At 45.3% G+C, this 25271-nt stretch overlaps 1 protein-coding gene across 1 annotated transcript; it reads right to left on the reverse strand.

The window, feature by feature from the left end:
* Positions 1 to 706: 706 nt before the first annotated feature.
* LOC121817434 (glutathione S-transferase A1-like) lies at positions 707 to 24337 on the reverse strand. Its single transcript, XM_060403709.1, has 9 exons — positions 24303 to 24337; positions 23112 to 23435; positions 16953 to 17066; positions 11999 to 12050; positions 11080 to 11213; positions 9317 to 9457; positions 7924 to 8055; positions 2653 to 6854; positions 707 to 2111 (listed from the first exon to the last, which is right to left on the reverse strand). The coding sequence occupies exons 3-8, from the start codon at positions 17037 to 17039 to the stop codon at positions 6732 to 6734; spliced, it is 669 nt and encodes a 222-aa protein (XP_060259692.1). The 5' UTR covers positions 17040 to 17066; positions 23112 to 23435; positions 24303 to 24337; the 3' UTR covers positions 707 to 2111; positions 2653 to 6731.
* Positions 24338 to 25271: the final 934 nt, after the last annotated feature.

Genomic DNA, 25271 nt, shown 5'->3' on the forward strand with positions numbered 1-25271 from the left:
TATGCCGTTTCCATAGATACTGGGCATATAGCTCAAAGTTCTACAGTCTGGCCCAAGATGGAGGAGTCCTGCTTTCAAGATAGAGCCTGTCCTGTCTGTTTCCTCCTTCAACGTCATATATATTCATTCATATCAAATTCACACATGTCATCTGTGTCATAGAGGTCAGCTCTGGGGGACCCCATCAAATGGGAGTGAGGCCCTTATGCAGGGCCCCACAGAGCCTCGTGCAGCAGAGCTGTGATGACCAGACAGCCACAGCAGGGTCCCCTGAGCACAGAGCTGGGGTCCCTTGGGTTCTCATTATTACCCCACCTCCCAGAAAACTGGAGAGCCCACAGTAGACAAGATAGTTATTCAAAAATGGGTAAGAAAAGACATTTTTATGATTAGATGAAAAATGCCTCCCAAAGAAATACAGAAAATGTCTTTCTGCCATGATCCCAGAAAGGTAGCTCTTCTGTCTGTTTCCTCCTTCATTCCCCCCTCTTGATGCTCTTAACTCATAGTATGAGCATCACTCATAGGGATATATTGCTCCCTGGCTCTCCAACCACCAGTCTGGGAGAATGACACCAACCTTTGGGTTACAAAGGTCATAATACATTGTAAAATGCAAGGTCCACAGAACAGAACTATCAAGGCAACTATAACAATGGTAAATTAATTTTCCACCAATCACCCTTCACCCAAGATAGTACCGAAATCCAGAAAGGGATGTTTTTATTTGAGGTTGTTTTCACCTGTTTTTTTCATGACATCTAAAGCAGCTGATACATTGTCAGATAAATCAGGAATATATACATAACATTCAACCTTGAGCTGTGAGCATGTCCCTCCGTGAGCTGTGAGCATGTCCAAAACCATTTTAATTTGAATTACCACTTCTGTTACTTTTATGAAACTGGTGTTTACATAATATGTAATCCCATGACCCAAGTCTATTGAGTGTAGGTCTGGCTTACATCAAGAGAGCAGAGAGAGATTTTCTGTGTCCCAGAAAAGAGCAGAGTGGTTTAAAGTCTCCTTGGCAGAGCCACCAGGGAAGTCTATCCATCGCAGACAGAGGCATAGCCCCACATACACAACAGCTGGAGATATTGTGGTAGTTGGCATATGGATGAGGTCAAGCAGCAGGAGTTGATCATGTGGCTTCATCCTGAAGGGGCTCGTCCGGGATCTTCCTCTCCTTCTTCTTAAGGATGGTCTTAGTCTCTCTCGGGTTTGCGGGGTCCCTCTGTGCAGTCCACTCAGCATTTTCTGGGTCTGTGTGGTATGCTGTCTTCACCCTGGTATGATGGATCCAAGGGGCAATACCTGCAAATTTAACTGCTGTAGGGGTAGTTAGAATAATATAAGGGCTCTTTCACCAAGGGGCTAGCAAATCATGGTTTCGATCTTTCACCCATACTTAGTCACCAAGCGTAAACTTATGAATCTGTTCCCCAAGGGGAAACGGCATCCTTTCTTGTACAAACTTAGTTACCCAATTTATTACCTTACCCAGTTCCATCTGCTGTGAAATCCCATCCCCCCTTACCTGAGGCAAATTTGTTGACACCTGTTTCATTATAGGAGGGGGCCTCCCATATACAATTTCATATGGAGAATAGCCTTGGAACTGTGGGGTCATCCTGAGTCTGAGCAGAGCTGTTGGAAGCAAGCCCACCCAGGAGCAGTCAGTCTCTACAATCCACTTGGAAAGTCTCTTTAAGTGTCCGGTTGGTTCATTCCACCATCCCAGAACTCTGGGCCTATATGCAGTGTGCAGTTTCCATTTGATGTTTAAAGTTTTGCTTACTTGTACTAAATCAGCTACGAAAATCAGGCCATTGTCTGATCGAATGCTGGTAGGAAATCCAAATCTGGAAACTATTTTTCTAAGCAGGCACTGGGCTACTTCTGATGCTTTTTCAGTCCAGGTAGGAAAAGCTTCTACCCATCCCGAGAACGTACATACCATGACCAGCAGGTAACGGTAGGGTCGGTGAGGTTTCATTTCAGTGAAGTTCACTTCCAGGTGTTCAAAGGGCAGTGTGCCTTTTAGCTGAATTCCCAGAGATTTCTGTTTCAGAACCTGTGAGCAGGCAGTGCAGTTCTGAGATTCTGTCCTGCATAGGGAAGAGAGGCGGGGAACCAGGAAATATTTTCAAATTAGTTTTTCCAGTTTATCATGGCCTATGTGGGTTGCTTGGTGTGTTTGGCTTATCAGAATGGGTGCCAGCTCCTCCAGTACCAATGATTTGCCACTTGGCAATTCCCACCATCCCTTTTCAGTTCTGATGCCCCCTTCTGCTTTGACTAGTTAGTTTTGGGCTTCAGTGTATTTTGGAGAGTCCAGCATTAGCTCAGGCAGCTCCACCAATACAAGAGCTTTAATAGGGGCTTCACTTGTCACCCCTAAGCCCTCAGCCGCTTGTTTAGCGGTCTTATCTGCCAGTCTGTTTCCCCGAGCCCAAGGGATATCCTCTTTTTGATGTCCTCAGCAACCCTTTCTGGTTCCCAGGCAGCATCTAATAGGGTCTTAATTTCTTCCTTATTTAATATTTTTTTTCATTAGCTGTCAAAAGGCCTCTCTCCTTATACAGAGCCCTGTGTACATGTATTGTGGCAAAAGCATATCCGAGTCTGTGTAAATATTTTTCTTCTTACCTTTTGACAGCTGGAGGGCCTGCCTGGATTAGAGCAGATAGTTCGGCCCATTGAGCGGACCAGTGTGATGGCAGAGAGCTTGCCTCAACGACGGTTTCTTCCGTGACTACCGCATATCCTGACAGTCATTGTCCTTGTTTCACCAGGCTGGTGCCATCGGTGTACAGGACCAAATCTGGGTCCGGGATTGGCTGGTCTCTCAAGTCAGGTCTGCTGGCATATTTCCTTGCAATCATGTGAGGGCCCACCTTCTCCCACAGGAAAGAGAGTGGCCAGATTCAGGGCCTGACAAGGCTCAATAGTAACATGGGGGTTTTCACATAACAGTCCCTGGTATTGAGTAATCCGGGATGCTGACAGCCATTTATGGGGGTCCCCTCGCAGGAGAGTGTTGACCTCATGTGGGACTTTTATGATCAAATCTTGGCCCAAAGTCAGCTTGGTTGCCTCCCGGACCAATAAGGCAACTGCAGCAACTTTCCGTAAGCATCCCAGCCACCCAGTGGCAATATTGTCCAGTCATTTCAGGAGATAAGCCACGGGTCTGTCCCATGTCCCCATAGTCTGGGACAACACTCCCATAGCCACCTTGTCCTTTTCAGTCAGGTAAAGAGTAAACAGTTTATATAGGTCTGGCAGGGCCAAGGTGGGTGCTGATGTAATTGTACTGGGTTTGAGTTCTATTAGCAGTGGGACTTGTTTTGCAAGCCTGGGAATCAGGGGCGGGTTGTCTTCCTCCCAGACCTCAGGGAGGTTGAGTTAACTCTCTCTCTCGACTGTTTAACCCGTCTGGTTTCCCTTCTGGGAGATCGTGCAACCTCCATTCATCTTGAGGGGTTACTGAGAGGAAGAGTAAATAGGTGGTTGATCCCACTCGAAGAGTGGGTCTTTCGTGGGTGGGGGGGGGAAGGTCCAATTTAGCAAGTCTCTTCCCAACAAAGGTACTGGGCATTCAGGGATGTATAAAAACTCACGAGTCACTTGGTGTCCCCCCATCTGACATTTTTGGGATAGGCTTGAGACACAAAGGCTGCATTTATCACCATCTGAGACCCAGCAGCCTCTGGATCTATTGGCGTATAAAGTCTACAGGCCTCGCACAGTCTTTCGTAGAACTCAGAGAGTGATTCGCTTTCCCTTTGAATCACTTTGGAGAGTTTTGCCATACTCATAGGTTTTCGGGGCCCCCTCTTGAGGCCTTGTAAAATAGCTGCCCAATATCTCTCCAGGTGGCCCCTCCCTTCCTCTGGGTTACAGTCCCAACTGGGCCTGTCATTGGGGGTGGCTAGTTCTGCCCACCGCTGCAGGGTGGCAGTACCCTAGGTGCCATTTCTCTTAACCATTTTCTGACCTCAGTTAGGATCCTGTCTCTCTGCCAGTTTAATATATTTGTAGAGGAAAATAATAATAGGCTACAGAGGGCTGATGGTAGTGCCCACATGCGTCCTGAACCAGAGGCTGTTGTAGCTCTCTGAGGGGCATCTGTAGTGGGGTTCTTTCCCCCTGTTCCTTGGCTGAGTGCAGCCTCTGTCTAATTTCTGTGTTTTCTTCCCCCTTCCCATCAGTACTCACTGAGAGAGGTGGATACAATCTAGGAGGTCCTGCTGAGATGGAATTCTGGGGGCGTTGACTAGAGGTCTCCATTGCTGGGATCGGAGCCTGCCGAAATGGCGGCTCTATGATCTCTGGGAGAGCTGGCAGAAGAGCAGAGGCTGCTGTAGGAACTTCACCTGGCCCTGGATTGGGCATTAAGGCGGCCTCCGGTCCCGGTGGAGCACTGGGAGGCAGGTGCGTCATTGTCAAGTATGAGGGAGGGGTCAGGTCATCCCCATCCAAATCCTGTAGAATTTCCTGTTTATCATCAGTCAATTTTTGTGCCATTAATATTTTCCCCTTTCCCTTCTGGAATACAGAACCTTGTCCAAGTAGGAGGGTCTTGAGCTAACCCTAGTCATGAGTCAATATATGGATTTTGATCTGGGTGTCTTGGCTCTCCTGTGATTACTGTATAGACTGTTTCCACTATTTTTAAGTTCATGGTGTTCTCTGGTGGCCATCCTACTCCCGTAGGGGGCCATTCGACCTCACAGAGCATGTGGAGGTAGTTAGGCATCATCTTCATCCCATGCTGCTGCTGCTGCTGCTAAGTCACATCAGTCGTGTCCGACTCTGTGCGACCCCATAGACGGCAGCCCACCAGGCTTCCCCATCTCTGGGATTCTCCAGGCAAGAACACTGGAGTGGGTTGCCATTTCCTTCTCCAATGCGTGAAAGTGAAAAGTGAAAGTGAAGTCGCTCAGTCGTGTCCGACCCTCAGCGACCCCATGGACTGCAGCCTACCAGGCTCCTCCGTCCATGGGATTTTCTAGGCAAAAGTACTGGAGTGGGGCACCATTGCCTTCTCTGTCTCCACCCCATAGTCTTCTGCAAATCCCTTCTTTAAATGTTTAATCGTGCACTCCAATACAGTTGCCTTAGATTCACTTCCCCCCATCCTGCTTACCTTCTCGGACCTTCTTCTACTTTTCCTTTTCATTCTGTCTATGAAGTTCTCCGTACCCTATGTACTTCTGATATTTCCAAGCAATGAAACGCTTAAATTGCCATTCCGCCTCCTTCCTAACTGGGGTGAGAAAAGCCTTACCTGCCAGATCACAGAGGGAGAAGGGGGATCGGCGTGTCTTCATCTGCCAGTCAGCACGGCAGAACCAGAACACCACATGGTCCAAGACTGTTTCTCCCTTAACTTTTAAAGTCCGTTCTGCCTTGGTGGACTTGATCAGGTGCGGATGAAAACACAGATGGGTTAAATATCCCACATTCTAGGCCATCTCCAAAAAAGCCAATTCGTACTCACTTATGTATTCCCCTCCTAGCATGACAATTCCAAGGGGGTCAAGAATTTCACAGCAGATGGGACACCTCCTGGGGGAGGGTAGAATACGAGCACACAAGGACCAAGTTTCTTCTCCTAAAAATCCCTTGGTGATTGCTTGGTAATAATTTTCCCCAAGATGGCATGGACACCACCCCCTAAATGATCTTCACAAATTTCCTTCCTAAACCCTAACACGTTTGTCAACCTGTGTACCAAGCAATCGCTGCTGCCTGCCTATTCCAGGCCCCCGTGGGTCCGTGCCCCTTCTAGTCCCTCCCAGGGGGGTGATCAGGCCCCCTCTTCCACTCTGCCAGGTGGGTTCCTCCTCACCTGAGTGCTCAGTTCCCTTGCTGCCGTTCACCACCTGCCAAAGCGAAGTAACCGGGCATTGAAAGGCTGAATTCTTCCAGAGGGGTGAGGCGCCTTCCCCCCTCTAGGAGATTCAAGCCACAAAGCCTCGGGATGGCCTCAAATGAGACCTGTCTCCTCAAAGTGAGGAGTTTCCCGGCCCATGCACCAAATGCAGCCGCATGTTCTGGGAAACAAACTCACTTAGAAGGACGATGCAGATAGTGAAGTGCAGTTTATTACACCAGCGGGCCCAAGGCACAGTCTACTCTTAGCCAGGGACCCTGACCAGTTTTTGTGGAAACCTTATATACCATAAGTGTACATGTTCAAACCCACCTCCCCAGATTCTCTGAAACTAGTCTGAACAAAGGAAAAGAAAGATACAATCAAAGTTAACCCGGGATTCATATGCCTTAAACCTGTGATTCGTATGCCTTAAGCCTAGGTAGTTAACAGTGGACAATTATCAATTGGCCTGTGGTCGTACCCCAATAAGCATAATAGAATTTATGATTCTATTTGGTTACACAGATAATTAGTGTATTCCTTTAGGTGATGGAAAGTCTAGATACGAGCCCTGGGGCTCTTCCATTGGGGGCGTAGGGTCTGGTTTTCCAGTTGGTATGTTGTTTCCAAAATACTGGGCATATAGCTTAAAGTCCACAGTCCGGCCCAAGATGGAGTCCTGCTTTCAAGATGGAGCCTGTTTCTGTCTGTTTCCTCCTTCAAAACCATAAAGGTGAGAAGGAGATCATAGTGAAAAAGAATGCATTGGAAGTAAATCTGCTCATAGGAGCTTTACTGTTTCATTGTTAGAAAATTTCAGATTTGTCCCGGGCAGGCAGCTTTATTAAAACCTAAAAACCTTCCTAACTTCTATTATTTTCTCGTCCGTGGGAGGCTTCCTCTGGCTGCCGGGCTGCAGAAACTTCTTCACAGTCGGGAGATTGCTGACTCTGGTTTTTAGGGCTTGCTAAAGCTGAAACAGTACTTCGGCTACCTCATGCGAAGAGTTGACTCATTGGAAAAGACTCTGACGCTGGGAGGGATTGGGGGCAGGAGGAGAAGGGGACGACCGAGAATGAGAAGGCTGGATGGCATTACCAACTCAATGGATGTGAGTTTGAGTGAACTCCGGGAGTTGGTGATGGACAGGGAGGCCTGGCGTGCTGCAGTTCATGGGGTTGCAAAGAGTCGGACACAACTGAGCAGCTGAACTGAACTGAATGCATGAGAACACAGCCCAAAGTGCAGCTAAAGAGCAGCCGTGTCACTGGCGCAGGCCAGAAGGGACTCTGAGACCTTCCTAGACAAGGGCCAGCCAAGGCCCATCCATCAGCACCAGGAGGAGGCCCATGAGACAGGAAGCGGACAGCCCGGAAGTGTTCTCCCCAGAGAGGTCTTAGTGTAACACTCCATTCGGCTTCCTGATCTTCCCACACACCAATCCTGAAGGGTTCACCCTCAAGTGCAGTGTAACAAAGAGGAGTGTGTCAGATATCAGCACAGATTAAGGCTCCAGATGTCAAGACAAGAAGAGCTAGGACACGGGGCTGGAACCGAAGACAGAAAACATGAAAGGTCGTGTGTGAGGTCGGTCGGAGGCAATCTGCCCTCAGAGAGAGAAACGGGGAGAGAGAAATCAACATGTGAGAGAAGGATCAGGAACTGAGGGGAAGAAGTGAGATGGTGGGAAACCACTCAGTCAGACTCAGGAAAAGAGGGACACACGTGGGACAGAGGGGAGAGAAGAGGAAATGAGGACAGAGGCTGAAGTGGAAGAGGGGCCAAGAGAGATCCAGCCCTGGGTCTGTCTCCTGGTAAAAGGCAGGGCATTTTCCGTGGGGCAGAGTCCACCTCCGATGTCCTTGGCTTGACAGATTCTTTGCACACTCCAGACCAGGGCCTTGGAGTGAACTGAGGAGACCGGGGGGCAGCGAGGTCTGGACAGGGATGGGGACCCTAGCACCCCAGTCCCAGGGTCCAGAGAGCAGATGCCGAGTGGGGGTGTGTCTGGCCCCCAGGGCCGTGGGAGAGCTCACCTTCAGCAGAGGGAAGTTGGCCAAAAGGCTAGGGTCCAGCTCTTCCACATAGTAGAGAAGTTCAACCAGGAGGATGTCAGCCCTGCTCAGCTTGTTGCCCACCAGGTAGTCTTGTCCGTGGCTCTTCAGCACCTGGGGAATGGAGGGGACAGATCAGGGACACAGGTCCTGGCAGGCTGGACCCCTGCCCCTCCCCTGCCCCTCACCCAGCCCCACGTCCCCCTCTGCCCCTCGCTGGGCGGGTGGGAACCTCAGACTTTCTGCTCCCTCCAACTCAGAGACGGGCCAGGCAGGTTCTTGCTGTTCCCTCCTCATCCCCAGTGGAAGGCAGACCACCATTTCCTTTTCCTGTTCCCTCCTCGCTGTGGCTGCCTTACTTCTTCTTCCACAGGGCCAAGGCCTTAGCACCGTCTGCACCGTGTTTTTGTGAACTCCGCAACGTGACCCTTCATCCATCTCTCTCTGTCCTCTCCCTCATCCTTGGGCAGTGTCTCCATCTTCATGACAGCCTTCTACCAGCCTGAGCAAACTCATGCAGACTCTGTATTCCTTCTCATCTGTTTTCCTCTCCTCATTGCCTGGTCTTATAATCTTTTTATTTTTTTTGGTTCATCATTTTAGTTAAGCATGATTTCTTGTAGTTTTGATCATTACTTTGTCAACAAAAGGTCTGCCTAGTCAAGGCTATGGTTTTCCCAGTGGTTATGTGTGGATGTGAGAGTTGGACTATAAAGAAATCTGAGCACCAAGGAATGGATGCTTTTCAACTGTGGTGCTGGAGAAGACTCTTGAGAGTCCATTGGACTGCAAGAAGATCCAACCAGTCCATCCTAAAGGAAATCAGTCCTGAATATTCACTGGAAGGACTGATGCTAAAGCTGAAACTCCAATACTTTGGCCACCTGATGTGAAGAACTGACTCACTGGAAAAGACCCTGATTCTGGGAAAGACTGAGGTGGGAGGAGAAGGGGATGACAGAAGATGAAATGGTTGGATGGCATCCCCAGAATATTTTCTGATGTATTGCTGACATCATGCTCTTCTTGAATCAAGGCCCCTGCACCGTGTTCTGAGGATCCATTTACTCCAGGCTCCAGTGTGGCTCTCAGAGCTTCCATAGCCCATGCTCTAAATATAACCATGAAATTCAATGAGCAGAGAATTCCAGATTGGGTTTGAGTAAATAGAAATTTGGCTGAAAAATTATAACTTGGGTAAAACTAGTGCAATTCTTCTACACATTCAATTTTTATAAAGTGCCCTGAGACTCAGAGTACTACTTTAGTATTTAGAAAGGCTCACAGAGGTGAAGGTTAATGCCCTGGCCAAGCCAGGCACTATTTTTCTTTGTCCTCTGACCTCACTGCCAAAAATGCTGAAAAGTCCACTTACATTTTCAAATGCAGGGAGATAACGGTTTGTTGTCTTTTCTCGGATTAGGGTCAGCTTGGCGTCTTTTTCAGCAGGTGGGCACAGTGGCAAATGCATGATCATTTCACCCAAATCTGCCACACCCTCTGAATACATATCAATCCCGAAAAGATAAAGTAAGCAAATTGTCAAATGTCTCTGCCTTAGGTTTTGGAATGGGTAAGAATGAGACATTGAGAGATAGCAAAGTAATCCTCCATTGGTGCATTTTTCTATGCCAGTCACTTATCTTTGTATCTTACAATTAATTTTAGCATTCCATTTTAGAACAAGCCATCAAGGTAAACATATGTATAATCTTTTTGTTGTACACATGACCAAATATACGGACAAAGCACATCAGTGACCCGTCCATAGTCACAGGCATGAGAGAGTCGGGTGGAATCGGCACAGGTAACCACGGGACCACACCTGGGTGTGCCATCTCTGCTGTGCCATGGTCTGAGCATGGTTAGTGTGATGTGTTAGTACCACCTCAGTCATGTCCAGACAGAGTCCTGGCACCTCAGTCCCAGTCACATCCCTCTTCCTCTCTCATCCTGTTAGAACACCAGGTCCATTTAGAGTCCCAGTACCAGCACTTCCTCCAGTTATTTCCCATAGAACCTGGTTCCATAACACTCTCCACATACTATTGCCAGACTGGTTTTTTTTTTAAATTTCTCAAGACTGTACCTTTCATTCCTTTTCCATGGCTGAATAATATCCCACTGTACGGATGTACCAGCTTTTGTTTTTTTATTCATCAGTTAATGGACATCTTTGTTTCTAATTATTGATTATGAACAACACTGCTATGAACTTCTGAGCATAACTTTTAGTGTGGGATATTTTTAATCCTCTTGAAAGGAATTGCTGAGTCATATGGTAACTCTATGTTTAACTTTTAGAGTAAGTGCAATAGTTCCTTGAGTGCTAAGTCATGTCTGATTCTTTGTGACTCTGTGGACTATAGCCCACCAGGATCCTCTGTCTATGGGATTCTCCAGGCAAGAATACTGGAGTTGGTTGCCTGCCCTCCTCCAGGGGGTCTTCCCGACCCAGGGATCAAACCCACGTCTTGCGTTGCAAACAAGTTCTTTACTGTTAGAGCCACCTGGGAAGTTCCTTACATGATTTTAATTTCAATCGTGTAGTCCCATCACAACTGAGAGAATATCCCTCACCCCCAGGATATAGTTGTACTGAAAAATCTGGCTGACTAAAACTATATCGAAATGCTTGATGTAACCTTACCATATTGAGCTCAACCTCTGCTAACCCTTGTCTAGTGGCCAGTCCATGTAAAGGGCTAATGGGTTCCTGGTCATCATTCTTAGAATTTTTGGAATTCAAGAATCAACTTCTTTAGATCCTTCCCTTTCTAAGCTTTATCTTCTAGACACTCAGATGCTTTGTCCCTTGTCTCTGGCTGTTGGTGGGTGTCCAGTTCAAACAAGCCTGAACCCCTGGAGTCTTGGTTCTACCATCCTCTTCGCTTCACACACCAGCCATGTCACTGTGCTATATCCATGGATGGTGTCCTCTTCCATAGGCAGTTGATTTCACTTCAAGTTTATTTATTCTTCCCTCATACTCATAGGTGTTTGCTGTACTGGACTCAGTGATGCCCCACAAGGCTTATACCATCCTGTTGGTCATGATGCCTTGCCTTGATCTGCTCAGTAGGGAAGGACCTAAATTGTTCCTACTAGTTGTTGATGAAAAAACTGAAAACTACCATACAGGGCTCTCTCCTTCATGTCTTTCCCGTAGAGGTTGTATTTGGTGGCAGTGTAGTTGAGAATGGCTCTGGTCTGCACCAGCTTCATCCCATCAATTTCAACCATTGGCACTTGCTGGAACATCAAACTTCCGTCTTTTGAAAGTAAAAAAGAAGGGTGAAATGTTGGATATGTTGCACCCTTTTAAGATGAGCAAATGTTTGCTGAAATAACTGAAGATACAAAGTGAAACACTAAAATGACCTGGTAGGCTTAAGCAGGATGGCATTTGGTTTGCCTTTTACTTTCTATCCTATTATTTCATTTATCCTTTTATTTCCCATTCAGACATATGGGCGATCCCTTGTAAATCTGTGCTAATTTGTCTTCATGTATGTTTTAGAAAGAAGCTGGAAGAGGCTGCAGCAAGTGTGCCAACCAGTTGATGTTTAATGGTCATTCCAGAGAAAATCTCAGAACACATGAGACGTGTTTTGAGAGAGTTTGCCCTTTCTCTGCTCACTGAGTCTACATTATTGCTAGGATGTTACTTTCCCAAACCTGGACTCACAGCAACTTCTGGACCTGTTTCTCCTTTCTTTTCTCAGATGAACACCTTTTCCTGACCTTAGGTGTGAGTGCTGTATGATCCTAATAGATACAGTCACTCACGATGCAGAAAGGCAGAGAGAGCACAGAGAGAGCGTTCACAGGCATTGGGACTGGCTCCTTTAACAAACACTTGAGTTCCGGCCCTTCCTAGTTCCAAGTGAGTTGCAACACCTTTTCAGGGAGCTCAGCCTTTTACTTTTAACCATATTTCTCCCTCTTTATTAACCCCACTCCCACCATGCACACATATGACATTGGTGGTGTTGAAACCTCACCTTAAGACTTCTACTGGATACTCCCATCAGAGGAATTTAGTTCCTGGGCTTACCATTTTTTAACTTATCCAAGTCTTCTGGTTTTTCTATAAATTTCTCTTCAAACTGAAAAGCAGAAAGAAGCGATAAGTTTTTGTTACTTTATTCCATAGCATTGCTGAACTTGCATGGCCTGTGTCTGGTGCCCACTATGGACACTGTAGGATTTCCAAGTTTGGCCGGTGCACAGAGGACAGTGATCAAGGCCATTTGGAGATTTAGATTAGAGCCACCAAGATAAAAGCGTGGGTTGCAGCAACTAACTGCCTATTTTGCAGGTTAATTCACCTCTACCCTGTCCCCACCTCTGTCAGTGATTAGGTAATGATATGGGGGGAGGGGAATATCACTGGAGGGAACGGACTGGGAAGTTCTAGTTATGGAGTTTTAATGTACCTGGAAAGCCTTTCTCTCCCTGTGAGATCAGGACAGGATTTTGGGGTGTCCCCGAGTATGGTGTATCCATGGAGCCATTGACCCCCAAGAGGCTGCCACCAGGGTCCTCTGCTGTATATTACCTCCCTCCTTTCAATTTTTTATTTTAAACTTGTGTCTTGATGGTGAAAAGTTTGAGAATTGGGGATTTCTAACTGACTCAGTGGACTAGTTTATTATGGATTGACATGATCCCATAGGGTGAGACCATACAGATAGTGAGTGTGTGGGCAACAATTTATAAAGCACCCAGTTCAAGACAACCCTGAGAGGTGACGGATGGGTAGTCATTGTGAGAAGGGGCTGGCTGGTCAGCTGTTTCTTGTGAAACTGATGGAGATGAATGGGGTTGTGAGGATCAGGCTCTGGGCCCAGAGAACCCAGAATTCCAACGTTCTTTGGTCAGTCGAGCCCCACACCCTCCTCCTTCAGGCTGGGCTGGATAAGAGGAAGCCTGGATGCTCTCATCATCTCCCCCTTCTTCACCGTCCTGTGCTGAACTCATCCCGCCCAGGGACTCTGAACACATCCTTGAACCCCAAGGCTGAACCGCAGGGAAAAATGTTGGTTGTTGATTTATAGATTTAACAACCTAGAATGGCAGTGTTGGAATTTTCTGTGTACTTGTTGATTTACATACTTGAAAACGGACCAAGCTAAATTGCCCTGCATTCCTGAAGCAATTGAGAAAGTATAATCTGAGGCTTAGGTAAACATGTTTTTAGGAAGCTAAGGGAGCACACTAGAGGTTCCCTTTGCAGGACGCCATCTCACCTGAAGTCCTCCTTTACTGGTCTCCGCTGCGGCTGCTGCTGCTGCTAAGTCGCTTCAGTCGTGTCCGACTCTGTGTGACCCCATAGACTGCAGCCCACCAGGCTCCCCCGTCCCTAGGATTCTCCAGGCCAGAACACTGGAGTGGGTTGCCATTTCCTTCTCCAATGCGTGAAAGTGAAGTCGCTCAGTCATGTCCGACTCTTAGCGACCCCATGGACTGCAGCCTACCAGGCTCCTCCGTCCATGGGATATTCCAGGCAAGAGTACTGGAGTGGGTTGCCATTGCCTTCTCTGTGGTCTCCACTAAGGGACTAGATCTCTGAATTTTGTCCACGACTCCCTCCCCAGGAAACCCTCACAGAGTTGCTGGCTCCCTCTGACCTGGGCTGAGAAGTGCTTTTCTGAGTGACACCTCTAGAGGGCAGCACTCAACAGAGTCCCAAGGAAACCTATCCATTTACTACTGAGAATACAGCGTTTTTACACTCAGGTTTTCGGTGTCCTCCTAGGTGCTCCCAGTCCTCTTTTAATCACCCATTTACGTGTCTGCATCCTCACTAGAGCATAAGCGGCCTGAGGGTAGGGACTGTGTCTATCTTGACCATTCCTGTATCTCCAGGACCTGGTACGAAACCTGGCACTTCAGTTCGTCACTCAGTCGTGTCCAGCTCTTTGCAACCCCATGAACCGCAGCACGCCAGGCCTCCCTGTCCATCACCAACTCCTGGATTTCACCCAGACTTATGTCGATTGAGTCAGTGATGCCATTCAACCATCTCATCCTCTGTCGTCCCCTTCTCCTCCTGCCCTCAATCTTTCCCAGCATCAGGGTCTTTTCTAATGAGTCAGCACTTCGCATCAGGTGGCCAAAGTATTGGAGTTTCAGCTTGAATATCAGTCCTTCCAGTGAACACCCAAGACTGATCTCCTTTAGGATGGACTGGTTGGATCTCCTTGCAGTCCAAGGGACTCTCAAGAGTCTTCTCCAATACCACAGTTCAAAACCATCAATTCTTCGGTGCTCAGCCTTCTTCACAGTCCAACTCTCACATCCATACATGACCACTGGAAAAACCTTAGCCTTGACTAGACGGACCTTTGTTGGCAAAATAATGTCTCTGCTTTTTAATATGCTGTCTAGGTTGGTCATAGCTTTCCTTCCAAGGAGTAAGCATCTTTCAATTTCATGGCTGCAATCACCATCTGCAGTGATTTTGGAGCCCAGAAAAATAAAGTCAGCCACTGTGTCCATTGTTTCCCCATCTATTTGCCATGAAGTGATGGGACCAGATGCCATGATCTTTGTTTTCTGAATGTTGAGCTTTAAGCCAACTTTTTCATTCTCCTCTTTCACTTTCATCAAGATGATCTTTAGTTCCTCTTCACTTTCTGTTGTAAGGGTGGTGTCATCTGCATATCTGAGGTGATTGATATTTCTCCCAGCAATCTTGATTCCAGCTTGTGCTTCTTCCAGCCCAGTGTTTCTCATGATGTACTCTGCATATAAGTTAAATAAGCAGGGTGACAATATACAACCTTGATGTACTCCTTTTCCTATTTGGAACCAGCCTGTTGTCCACTTCTAACTGCTGCTTCCTGACCTGCATACAGATTTCTCAAGAGGCAGGTTGTGATCTGGTATTCCCATCTCTTGAAGAATTTTCCACAGTTTATTGTGATTCATACAGTCAAAGGCTTTGGCATAGTCAATAAGGCAGAAATAGATGTTTTTCTGGAACTCTCTTGCTCTCTCAGTGATCCAGCAGATGTTGGGAATTCGATCTCTGGTTCTTCAAGGTGCCCAACAAATTCATTGCCGAGTGAATGCATTAAATCCAACAGGCAGTTTGTTACAATCAGCACTGCTCTATATTTCTGATTTATGTTTTAACTTTAATTACTTTTCTTTTCTAATATGTATATTTTTCCTTTTCCTATGGAAATTTGTGGCATGCACAAAATAAAAGATACAATGATTCTCCTTGTAACCATCAACCAGCTTCAATAATTATCAGCACAACCCAATCGCAAGTCATCCATATACCTACCCCCGGTCCCTGGTAATAATTTGAAACAAATCCCAGATGTTATGCATTTCATCTTTAAATATTTCATGGTATATTACTAGATCATTAAACTTATTTTAAAACTAACCACAATATATTAAAATGACATATTAACAATAATTACTATCAATTGATATTTAATATTCATGTTTCTAATTGTTACATGAATGTAATAAATAATTTCCAGTTCTAAAAATCAAAATTCAGGAAATTTTCTGACAATTCAGTGGTTAAGGCATGGGCTTTCTTTCACTGTTGTGGGCCTGCTTTTGATCTCTGGTCAGAGAATTAAAATCCTGCAAGCCTCACAGCCAAAAACAAATAAACAAACAAATTTATTTATTTATTTATTTTAATTTTATTTTTAAATTATTATTATTTTTTAACTTTAGAATACTGTATTGGTTTTGCCATACATTGACATGAATCTGCCACGGGTGTACATGAGTTCTAAATCCTGAAGCCCCCTCCCACCACCCTCCTCATATCATCTCTCTGGGTCATCCCAGTGCACCAGCCCCAAGCATCCTGTATCCTGTATCAAACATAGACTGGCGATTCGTTTCTTACATGATAGTATATATGTTTCAATGCCATTCTCCCAAATCATCCCACCCTTTCCCTCTCCCACAGAGTCTAAAAGTCTGTTCTATACATCTGTGTCTCTTTTGCTGTCTCGAATACAGGGTCATCATTACCATCTTTCTAAATTCCATATATATGCGTTAGTATACTGTATTGGTGTTTTTCTTTCTGGCTTACTTCACTCTGTATAATCGGCTCCAGTTTCATCCACCTCATTAGAACTGATTCAAATGTATTCTTTTTAATGGCTGAGTGATACTCCATTGTGTATATGTACTACAGCTTTCTTATCCATTCATCTGCTGATGGACATCTAGGTTGCTTCCCTGTCCTGGCTATTATAAACAGTGCTGCGATGAACATTGGGGTACACATGTCTCTTTCAATTCTGGTTTCCTCAGTGTGTATGCCCAGCAGTGGGATTGCTGGGTCATAAGGCAGTTCTATTTGCAGTTTTTTAAGGAATCTCCACACTGTTCTCCATAGTGGCTGTACTAGTTTGCATTCCCACCAACAGTGTAAGATATTTTTATTGTTTATTGTCCTTGAGAAGAAGACATTTCAATAAAAATCTGTTTACCTAATAAATGTTTTTAATGTAAAATTCTTAGCAGATCATTTAATAAGGAAAATTTCCTCTGTGAGAAAATAGTTTGATACAGTCAATTTTCCTGGAGTAGGAAATGGCAACCCACTCCAGTGTTCTTGCCTGGAATCCCATGGACAGGGGAGCCTGGCAGGCTATGGCCTATAGGATTGCAAAGAATTGGACACGACTGGGAGACTAGGCATGCTTAGTCACTTCAGTTGTGTCCAACTCTCTGCGACCCCATGAACCATGGCCCGCCAAGCTCCTCTGTCCATGGGATTCTCCAAGCAAGAACACTGGAGTGGGTTGACATTTCCTTCTCCAGTGATAAAGTATGAAGTGAGTGAAGTGAAGTCGCTCAGTCATGTCTGACTCTTTGCAACCTCATGGACTGTAGCCCACCAGGCTCCTCAGTCCACGGGATTTTCCAGGCAAGAGTACTGGAGTGGGTTGCTATTTCCTTCTCCGAGAGACTAGGCATGCATGGTCAGTTTAGATCCAACTGGAGATGAAACCTACCTCCACTCCAGCTGCAGCCAGGAGCCACCGAACGCACTCCATTCTGCCGCGTCCATTGAGATAATGAAAAATGGGCTTCCCTGCCATGACGGCAGTCTCCTAGTTCCTATAACCCTTAATGAACCAACAAGTGAACGAATGAATGAAGAAATGAACAAAGAATAAAAACATAGAAGCTAACACCATTATGATACATGGCTGAACAGTACCAACAATGCTGAAGAATTGGCCTTCCTCATGACAATTGGAAGAGTCCCTGGAATGTCTTCCTTAGCCCAGATTCCCACTCCCAATAGCCAGCTGTAGGAAATTCCACCAAACCATTGTCCAGCCTCCACTGGGTAAAATCTGTTTTCTTGGCAGGCTAAGAGGTGAGTCTGGGGTATGGATGCATGGGTTGGTGTCGGGGAGGGGAAGGATTAGAGAACTAGTATTTATTGCAAAATTCCTAATAGTCCTGCCCCAATGCTGACCACTCTGAATGCATTATATTTTTAATCCTCACAAGAATCCCATGGAATAGTTATTATCTCCATTTTTCAGTTAATGAAATGGACCTCAGAGCTTAAATAACATTCATGGGAATCCACACCATGGATTAAAACTAGGGCAGGGTGGGAACCCACACATGTGCAGGTCCTGGGAGCCTGGGAAGGAGGGAACTTAGAGCCAGAGGACTTCACAGACAGGAGGAGGAGGAAGGGGAGACAGAGTCCGTGTTCAGCTCCTATCCTAGTATGCTGCATTTGTTCAACAGCTGAAATTAGGACTCATATTTGCTTTACTGTTGCTCAGAAGATCCTGATTCTTTCCACCTACACAGGATGCCAAATCCTTCCATTTTCTTGGAATTGTACATTCTACCTCTCTCGGTGCGTCTTATGTCTAGAGAAAGGGATGTTACTGCATTAACTGTACAGTCTAGGGTAGAATTGACATTTGCTCTATGTCTGTCATGCACTGCCCATTCTCACAAACTTGTCTTCATTTAACCCTACAAGAATCACCTGCTATGAAGTTTGCCATTGCTCTCATTTTGAAGTTGGGGATACCAAAATTTCTAGGGTAACTTGCACAAAGTTGGTGGCAGACCTGGGATTCAAACCCATTTCCATATGAACCCAAGTCTTGGCTTCATTTTTCATATTAACATTTTTCAAAATAGGCATGACAATCCTTCAGTGGACTGTGAAATTTTCCAGTTTTTAAGAGAAAGCATCGTTTCGTGGGTTATCAGTTTCAGTTGTGTGTTTGTTGCAGCTTCAGGTGGAAGAAAGCACGTGGGCACACTCATTTGAGCATTGCAGTGATTAGAGGTACTTGCGTCTTGTCAGGTCAGTGAAGTCTGAAAGCCCCTGGTCTACAGCAGCCTGTGTGTGGAGTGGACATGGCAGGGAACCAGAGAATGAAACTCAAAGTTTCCAACAATGGACAGAAATTATTCGGTTGGCCAAAAAGTTCCTTTGGGGTTTCCTGTAAGCTGTTATAGGAAAACTCAAGCAAACATTATGACAAACCCAATTGTTCTCTCATGGAAGTGAATGGAAACATACAGGACTTAGTAAAAGCAGGAATCCCAAAGCCAGAATATAGGAGGAAACAGCTGCACTTTCTATCCAAATTCCAGCTCTGTTTGAAAGCATTAAGATCTTTTTGCAACATTTTGTTGACTGTTCAGGACAAAAATATACTTCTCTTTAGCTGATAAAGTATGAATAACTTGAATTTTAGATAACAAAATGTTTTCAATATGCACATTTTAAAAATTTTATTTAGTTTTGGTTTATTTATTTTTTATTTCAATATTCATATTTTTAATGTAAGAATCAGTGCTCTAACTTTTAGAAAGTAAAAGATCCCTTGGAAACATACTTAACTCATCAGTCTTCAAGTTGGAGACTGTGTATATCATACTTTTCTTATCATGGGGAATGAAGGACCTGTGATTCAGCAGAATTCTGAGAAGGGTGTCCCTGTGAAGTGGAGATCACAGGTCCCCTTACACTAAGCTCCCTTATCCGGTGACCAAGGATCATGTTACAAAGGGAAGTGAAGTTTTAACTTGCATAATATTTTATCTCATCTTTCTTATAAGTAACTTTCTTCACCTTTTGAAGGCTGGGGCAAAAGTGATATAAACTTTCTGGCCCCCAGAAAACGAGAACTAGAGAGGTTCAGTAACTTGCCATTCGTCACACACGTGTGTTCCCGATTCACACTCAATATCTAGCAAGTGTGTCTACCCTCAGGACAACCCCGGAAACAGCTTCTAGTATCTTATTGTCAGGAGGAGGAAACTCGAGTTCAAAGAGCTGAAGCTGCTCTCCTAGCTCACTCGTTTTGTGAGCACTGGGGTCCTTTGAAGACATCTTCTGACTTTTGGTCTGGGGCTCCCCCCCAACCATGTAATGCTTACGCCCCCTCTCTGCTGGTCTCTGAGACCCTCAATATTAGTTTGTTCCCTATTCAGAATCCGTTAGTCAATTAATAGTTAAATAGGAGAGAAGGAAACATTAATTCTGTTAGCTGATTCTTAGGGGCTTGATATGAGTTAAAAATGGATAAAAACATAACTTACTTTACCCCAGACCTTAAAAACTTACTGTGAGTATCCTGAGCACTAGTATAACTATATTTGAACTTCATAAGGAGGTAGTCTTATATTCTGTGAAAAAGAATGGGTCTTGGGATAATTCCAGTGTGAACTAAAGGAGCTGTATCTCAGGGAGTAGATGGGAGGGGGCTCCTAATAACAGTGTTTCTTAGCAGAGAGAAAGGAGGCTTAGAGACAAAGCCCAACTCCTTTCCTTAAAAGATAAATAAACCCAGGCTAGTTGTTTAATCTCTGTACCTCAGTGTTCTCTTTTGAAATACAGCTATGTCTACTAGTGAGGGCTGTTGAGGAAATTCAGTTAGATAAGGCATAAAAACTTCATAACAGGGAGCAGCAAATCCAGCTTCCGTCCTGCTCCCAGTTCCTGGGAGATGGGTGAGTGAGCACACTGGGGAGCACGTGAGGCTTCTGTCTGTGTGTCTGTCTATCTGCTATCTCCCTCTTAACTTCCAGCTCTCATGCTATGCTCTGCTGTGCTAAGGCGATTCAGCCCCTATAGCTCTAGTAGGAACAGGATTTTATATATATCCAGATTCTGTCAACTACTTGATATACTGGTTCTCTTTTTATTTGTCTTGTGTGAAAGATCAGTGATGCTCACTGACTAGTTAACCTGGATTACAGGAAGATTTTGGCTAAGGTTCAGCGAGGTCTGGCACAGCCTTTTGAAATCCCAAGACTGAAGTAGATCCCTGGTTCTGCCCCTGAAACATGCACCCCACCTGCCGATCCCCCAGGCCTTTCCCCTCCCACTCACTCCCTGATCTGGACTCTCTGGAATCTTCTGCCCCCAACCCAGGCCCTTTGAATGGGTTCCAGCCATGGCAATGGGAAGCCCACCCCTTTCTATAGCAGGAGTGCAGGGGCTCCCACTCAGTACCCTTCTCTCCACCCTCCTGTCCCTTCACTGATCTTTCTTCAGCATCTTCTTTCTGGTTGACCTGTCCACGGATTTCCTTCTCAACAAGTTTCCTTCAAACCCCCTCAACTAACACTCATTGAGCAGTTGGCTGCACTAAGAAATGATGGCTGGTGGGGAACGCAAGAGGAATCTGATGTGGTCCCTGCCATGGATGGGGTTGAAATCTAGTCTGAAATACAGGTTTGTTGACAACTGACAGCACACAAAGAGCCCTGCAATGACTTCACTTGAATTGGTTCCACGCCAAGGACTGTGATTCTCTCAGCGAAGCAAGTGAGAACAAGGGCAGAGGCTGCAGGCTGAGAAAGCAGAGGGTGCTGCCCGCCTGTCCCGGTTGGCCCCAGCGCCATAGCATCTCAGCCTCCAAGCCAGTGACTCTCATGGGGTCAAACCTCATCCCCATCGAAACGTTGCTCTCTGTAGCATCTTGCACAGTACTTCTGAAGGAGGAAACAGAACAGGCTCTATCTTGAAAGCAGGACTCCATCTTGGGCCAGACTGTGGACTTTGAGCCCAGTATCTATGAACACGACATACCAACTGGAAAACCAGGCCCCCAGAAGGAAGAGCCCCGGGGCTCTCCATCACCTATATCTGTGTAACCAAATAGCATCATACATTCTATTATGTTTATTGGGGAATGACCACAAGCCTATTGATAATTGTCCACTGTTAACTACCTAGGTTTAAGGTGTATGAATCTCGGGTTGACTATGATTGTATTTTTCTTTTTCCTTTGTTCAGATTAGTTTCAGGGAAATTGGGGAGGTGGGTTTAGACACATACGCTTAGGGTATATAAGGTTTTCACAAATACTGCCCGGGGTCCTTGGCTAAGAGCAGATCTGCCTTGGGCCTGCCAGTGTAATAAACGGCACTCCACTATCTGCATTGTCCTTCTGAGTGAGTCCTTTTCCTGAATGCATGGCTACAACACTTCTTCTCTACCCAGTCTCAGTATCTTCTCTTTTCAGACTTAGGTACCTTATTTCCCCTGTGAATTGCCATGCCCTGAGCAACTCTAGGACCTTCACAGGATCTCACTGAACCTCTCCTGCCTCAGCCTTTTGATTTACCCCCAATAGTAATACTGTTAACAGAGCATTGTTTGCTCTGCATTCTGATTCGAATGACTTGTACCTTCCAGTCAGGTGAATTTCTTTACTCTTGGAAGCTAATTCTCCGCTCCCATATCATCTAGTTTTCACATCCAGACTTCCTGTGTTTAAGAGTCTGAAAAGTCATATGAACCAGTGATTCTTAACTGGGGCTGATTTTGCTCCCCCAGCCCAGAGGACATTTGGCAATGTCTGAGGGCATTGTTGGTTGTTAAAACTAGATGGAAGGGTGCCACATAATTGGGGAGAGACCAGAGGTGTCTCTGATGTTGGGGGTGGTGGGGCTGCCTCCCATGTGCGTCTGATGGTTCATTACTCCTCAGTCTGCACTCTATCCAGCTTTTTCCATCAATCCTGCGGTCTTTTTAAATTTAATATAAAAAATTTTTAATTGGAAGATAATTGCTTCACAATATTGTGTTGATTTTTGCTGTACAATAACTGGAATCAGTCACAATTATATATATATATATATATATATATATATATGTATATATATAGTCACCCTGCTTATTTAACTTCTATGCAGAGTACATCATGAGAAACGCTGGACTGGAAGAAACACAAGCTGGAATCAAGATTGCTGGGAGAAATATCAATAACCTCAGATATGCAGATGACACCATCCTTATGGCAGAAAGTGAAGAAGAACTCAAAAGCCTCTTGATGAAAGTGAAAGAGGAGAGTGAAAAAGTTGGCTTAAAGCTCAACATTCAGAAAACTAAGATCATGGCATCCGGTCCCATCACTCCATGGGAAATAGATGGGAAAACAGTGGAAACAGTGTCAGGCTTTATTTTTGGGGGCTCCAAAATCACTGCAGATGGTGACTGCAGCCATGAAATTAAAAGATGCTTACTCCTTGGAAGAAAAGTTATGAGCAACCTGGATAGCATATTCAAAAGCAGAGACATTACTTTGCCGACTAAGGTCTGTCTAGTTAAGGCTATGGTTTTTCCTGTGGTCATGTATGGATGTGAGAGTTGAACTGTGAAGAAGGCTGAGCGCCGAAGAATTGATGCTTTTGAACAGTGGTGTTGGAGAAGACTCTTGAGAGTCCCTTGGACTGCAAGGAGATCCAACCAGTCCATTCTGAAGGAGATCAGCCCTGGGATTTCTTTGGAAGGGATGATGCTAAAACTGAAACTCCAGTCCTTTGGCCACCTCATGTGAAGAGTTGACTCACTGGAAAAGACTCTGATGCTGGGAGGGATTGGGGGCAGGAGGAGAAGGGGACGACAGAGGATGAGATGGCTGGATGGCATCACTGACTCGATGGACGCGAGTCTGAGTGAACTCCGGGAGATGGTGATGGACAGGGAGGCCTGGCGTGCAGCGATTCATGGGGTCGCAAAGAGTCGGACATGACTGAGCGACTGAACTGAACTGAACTGATATATATATATCCTCTCCCTCTTGAGCCTCCCTCCCCACCCCCATCCCACCCCCTTAGGTGGTCACAGAGCGCCAGGCTGGGCTCCCTGTGTAGCAGCTTCCCACTCTTACCCATTTTACACGTGATGGCGTATATATGTCGTCGCTGCTTTCTCAATTCATGCTACAGCCCTGTTATTTTAACAGGCACATTTATTGGATATTTAGTCGGAAACATCTATGATTGATGCAGCTGCCTTGTAAGCTTCCAGGATAAGGTATTTTGTGAAGTGAAGTGAAGTCGCTCAGTCGTCTCCGACTCTTTGTGACCCCTGTAGCCTACTAGGCTCCTCTGTCCACCAGATTTAATTCTGCTGTAGCCACGTTTATCTTCTAGTCTACTTTCCGGACGGTCACGACATGAGGAAGGAAACTCTCCCACAGCCTGTGTTCTTTCTACAAGTACAGAGTGAAAGGGAAAGTGAGAGTATTAATCTTCACTGTGTCATCCATATTGATGAAGTAACAGTTTCTCTTAAAACTTTTAAACAGACTATCACTGCAAGTATCTGAGAGGCGTCAAGTTTGGAAATTTGAAGAAATATCAATACATATGTTAACACTGTTGTCAAGTACACTCCTTAAGCCTAATTCAATGTACATTTCTATAGCAAATATTTTTTAATTTATTTTAATTTTTTAATAGAAAATATTTTTAACTTAAAAAAAAAAAAGACATTATACAGGACAGGTCCCTGCAACAAAGAATTACCCAGCTTGAAATGTCAGTAGGGCTAAGGTTGATAAACCCTGCTCCAGCCAATTTCTAGGTTTCCCATGGGTTGCTTGAGCTCCACGAGAGACAGAGGGGGACTTGCCAGCTGGCTAGTCAAAGCAAAGACTGAGTTAAAATCCAGTTTTCTGGCAGTCACTTAGTCATTCCTCTTATAGTTAAATCTTAATTTTGAGTTTCCAAGTCCACATAGTATTACCGCATTGCAATTCACACCTGCTGTGTGTCGACTGTGTCTACGGAGCAGGCAACTTTAGCATAAACACCTGCTCTCCCCTCTCGTACTGGTCACAGTCTCTGATCGTCTAAAATGCTGCCATCCTTTTTTCCCCTCCTATCATTAATTTTTCCCAGATCTAAATTCTCATGCTTAGTTTTCTACGTTCTTCACTTTTACATTTCTGTATCCAACAGCAATTGACTAAACAACTTGAATGTCCCCCAACCACAGCAAGAAGGCACATAGGAGCGTGAAACAGTTTTTCTTGAGCTAAGGAAACATTATACAAACATGCAAAATCAATATTTACCTTACAGAAGTCTGTCTCCCACTTGGCTCAGCACCTCAGTGCTAAGTTCACGGGTGTTTATAAGCTCCTGTTACAGTTGACGGGCTGACTCCTCCTCTCTGGAAGGGGCAGAGTCCTGTTAAGGAAAAGCCCTGGTATTCAGGGCCCCTGGTTCTACACTAGATTAAAAAGGAAAAAGGCAAGTTGTCCTCTTATCAGGATACACCTTGTTAATAACTTCTTTTCAAGATCCACAATTAAAGATTAAACACAATATTTCAAGTTGATTGTATCCTCTTGCCAGTCGATGAAGGATGGCCATTGGAGAAAACTTACTTGTCTTGAATTGGCTTTCATGAATTGGAAATGGGCACTAAAGCAGATGATAAAATCTACTGTGGGGACACCAAGGGGCTGTGGTCATGAAGGCTCACATGGACCTCTGCCATACTCTTTATAGGACACCCAATTAGATATGAACTTCAGACACTTAATAAGTAATTTTTTCATGTAAGTACGTCCGAAACATTGTATGACATGGGTTCATGCTTAGTCGTGTCCAACTCTTTGCTACCCTATGGACTGTACCTTCCAGGCTCTTCTGTCCCTGGGGTTTTCAAGGCAAAAATACTGGAGTGGGTTGCCGTTCCATCCTCCAGGGGATCTTCCTGACCCAGGGATTGAAACTGGATCTCCTGCAGAAAATCACAGGTGCATTCTCTACAATCTGAGCCACGATAGTGGTCTCCAAAAGAAAAAAAAATGTCCACATCTAAGTACCTGGAACCTCTGGATGGGACGGAGTTTGGAGAAAGAGTCTTTGTAAATGCAATTAAGGAACCTGAGATGAGACTATCCTGGATTATATAGATAGGCCCAAACCCAACAGCAAGTGTGCTTACAGCAGGAGAGAAAATACACACACACACACATATGGGTGATGTGAAGATGGAGGCAGAGATGGAAGTGATGTGGCCATGGGTCGTGGAA

Source organism: Ovis aries, chromosome 20 (assembly GCF_016772045.2).
Source record: "Ovis aries strain OAR_USU_Benz2616 breed Rambouillet chromosome 20, ARS-UI_Ramb_v3.0, whole genome shotgun sequence".
NCBI lineage: Eukaryota > Metazoa > Chordata > Mammalia > Artiodactyla > Bovidae > Ovis > Ovis aries.

Excerpts from the sequence above, each read along its gene's own strand:
- LOC121817434 (XM_060403709.1), bottom strand. The coding sequence starts at position 17,039 with ATGGCAGGGAAGCCCATTTTTCATTATCTCAATGGACGCGGCAGAATG. Across the intron at positions 8,056-9,316 it reads ATCTCCCTGCATTTGAAAAT|GTGCTGAAGAGCCACGGACA; the intron begins GTAAGTGGACTT and ends TCCATTCCCCAG. Across the intron at positions 6,855-7,923 it reads CCAACTTCCCTCTGCTGAAG|CAAGCCCTAAAAACCAGAGT; the intron begins GTGAGCTCTCCC and ends TTTCAGCTTTAG.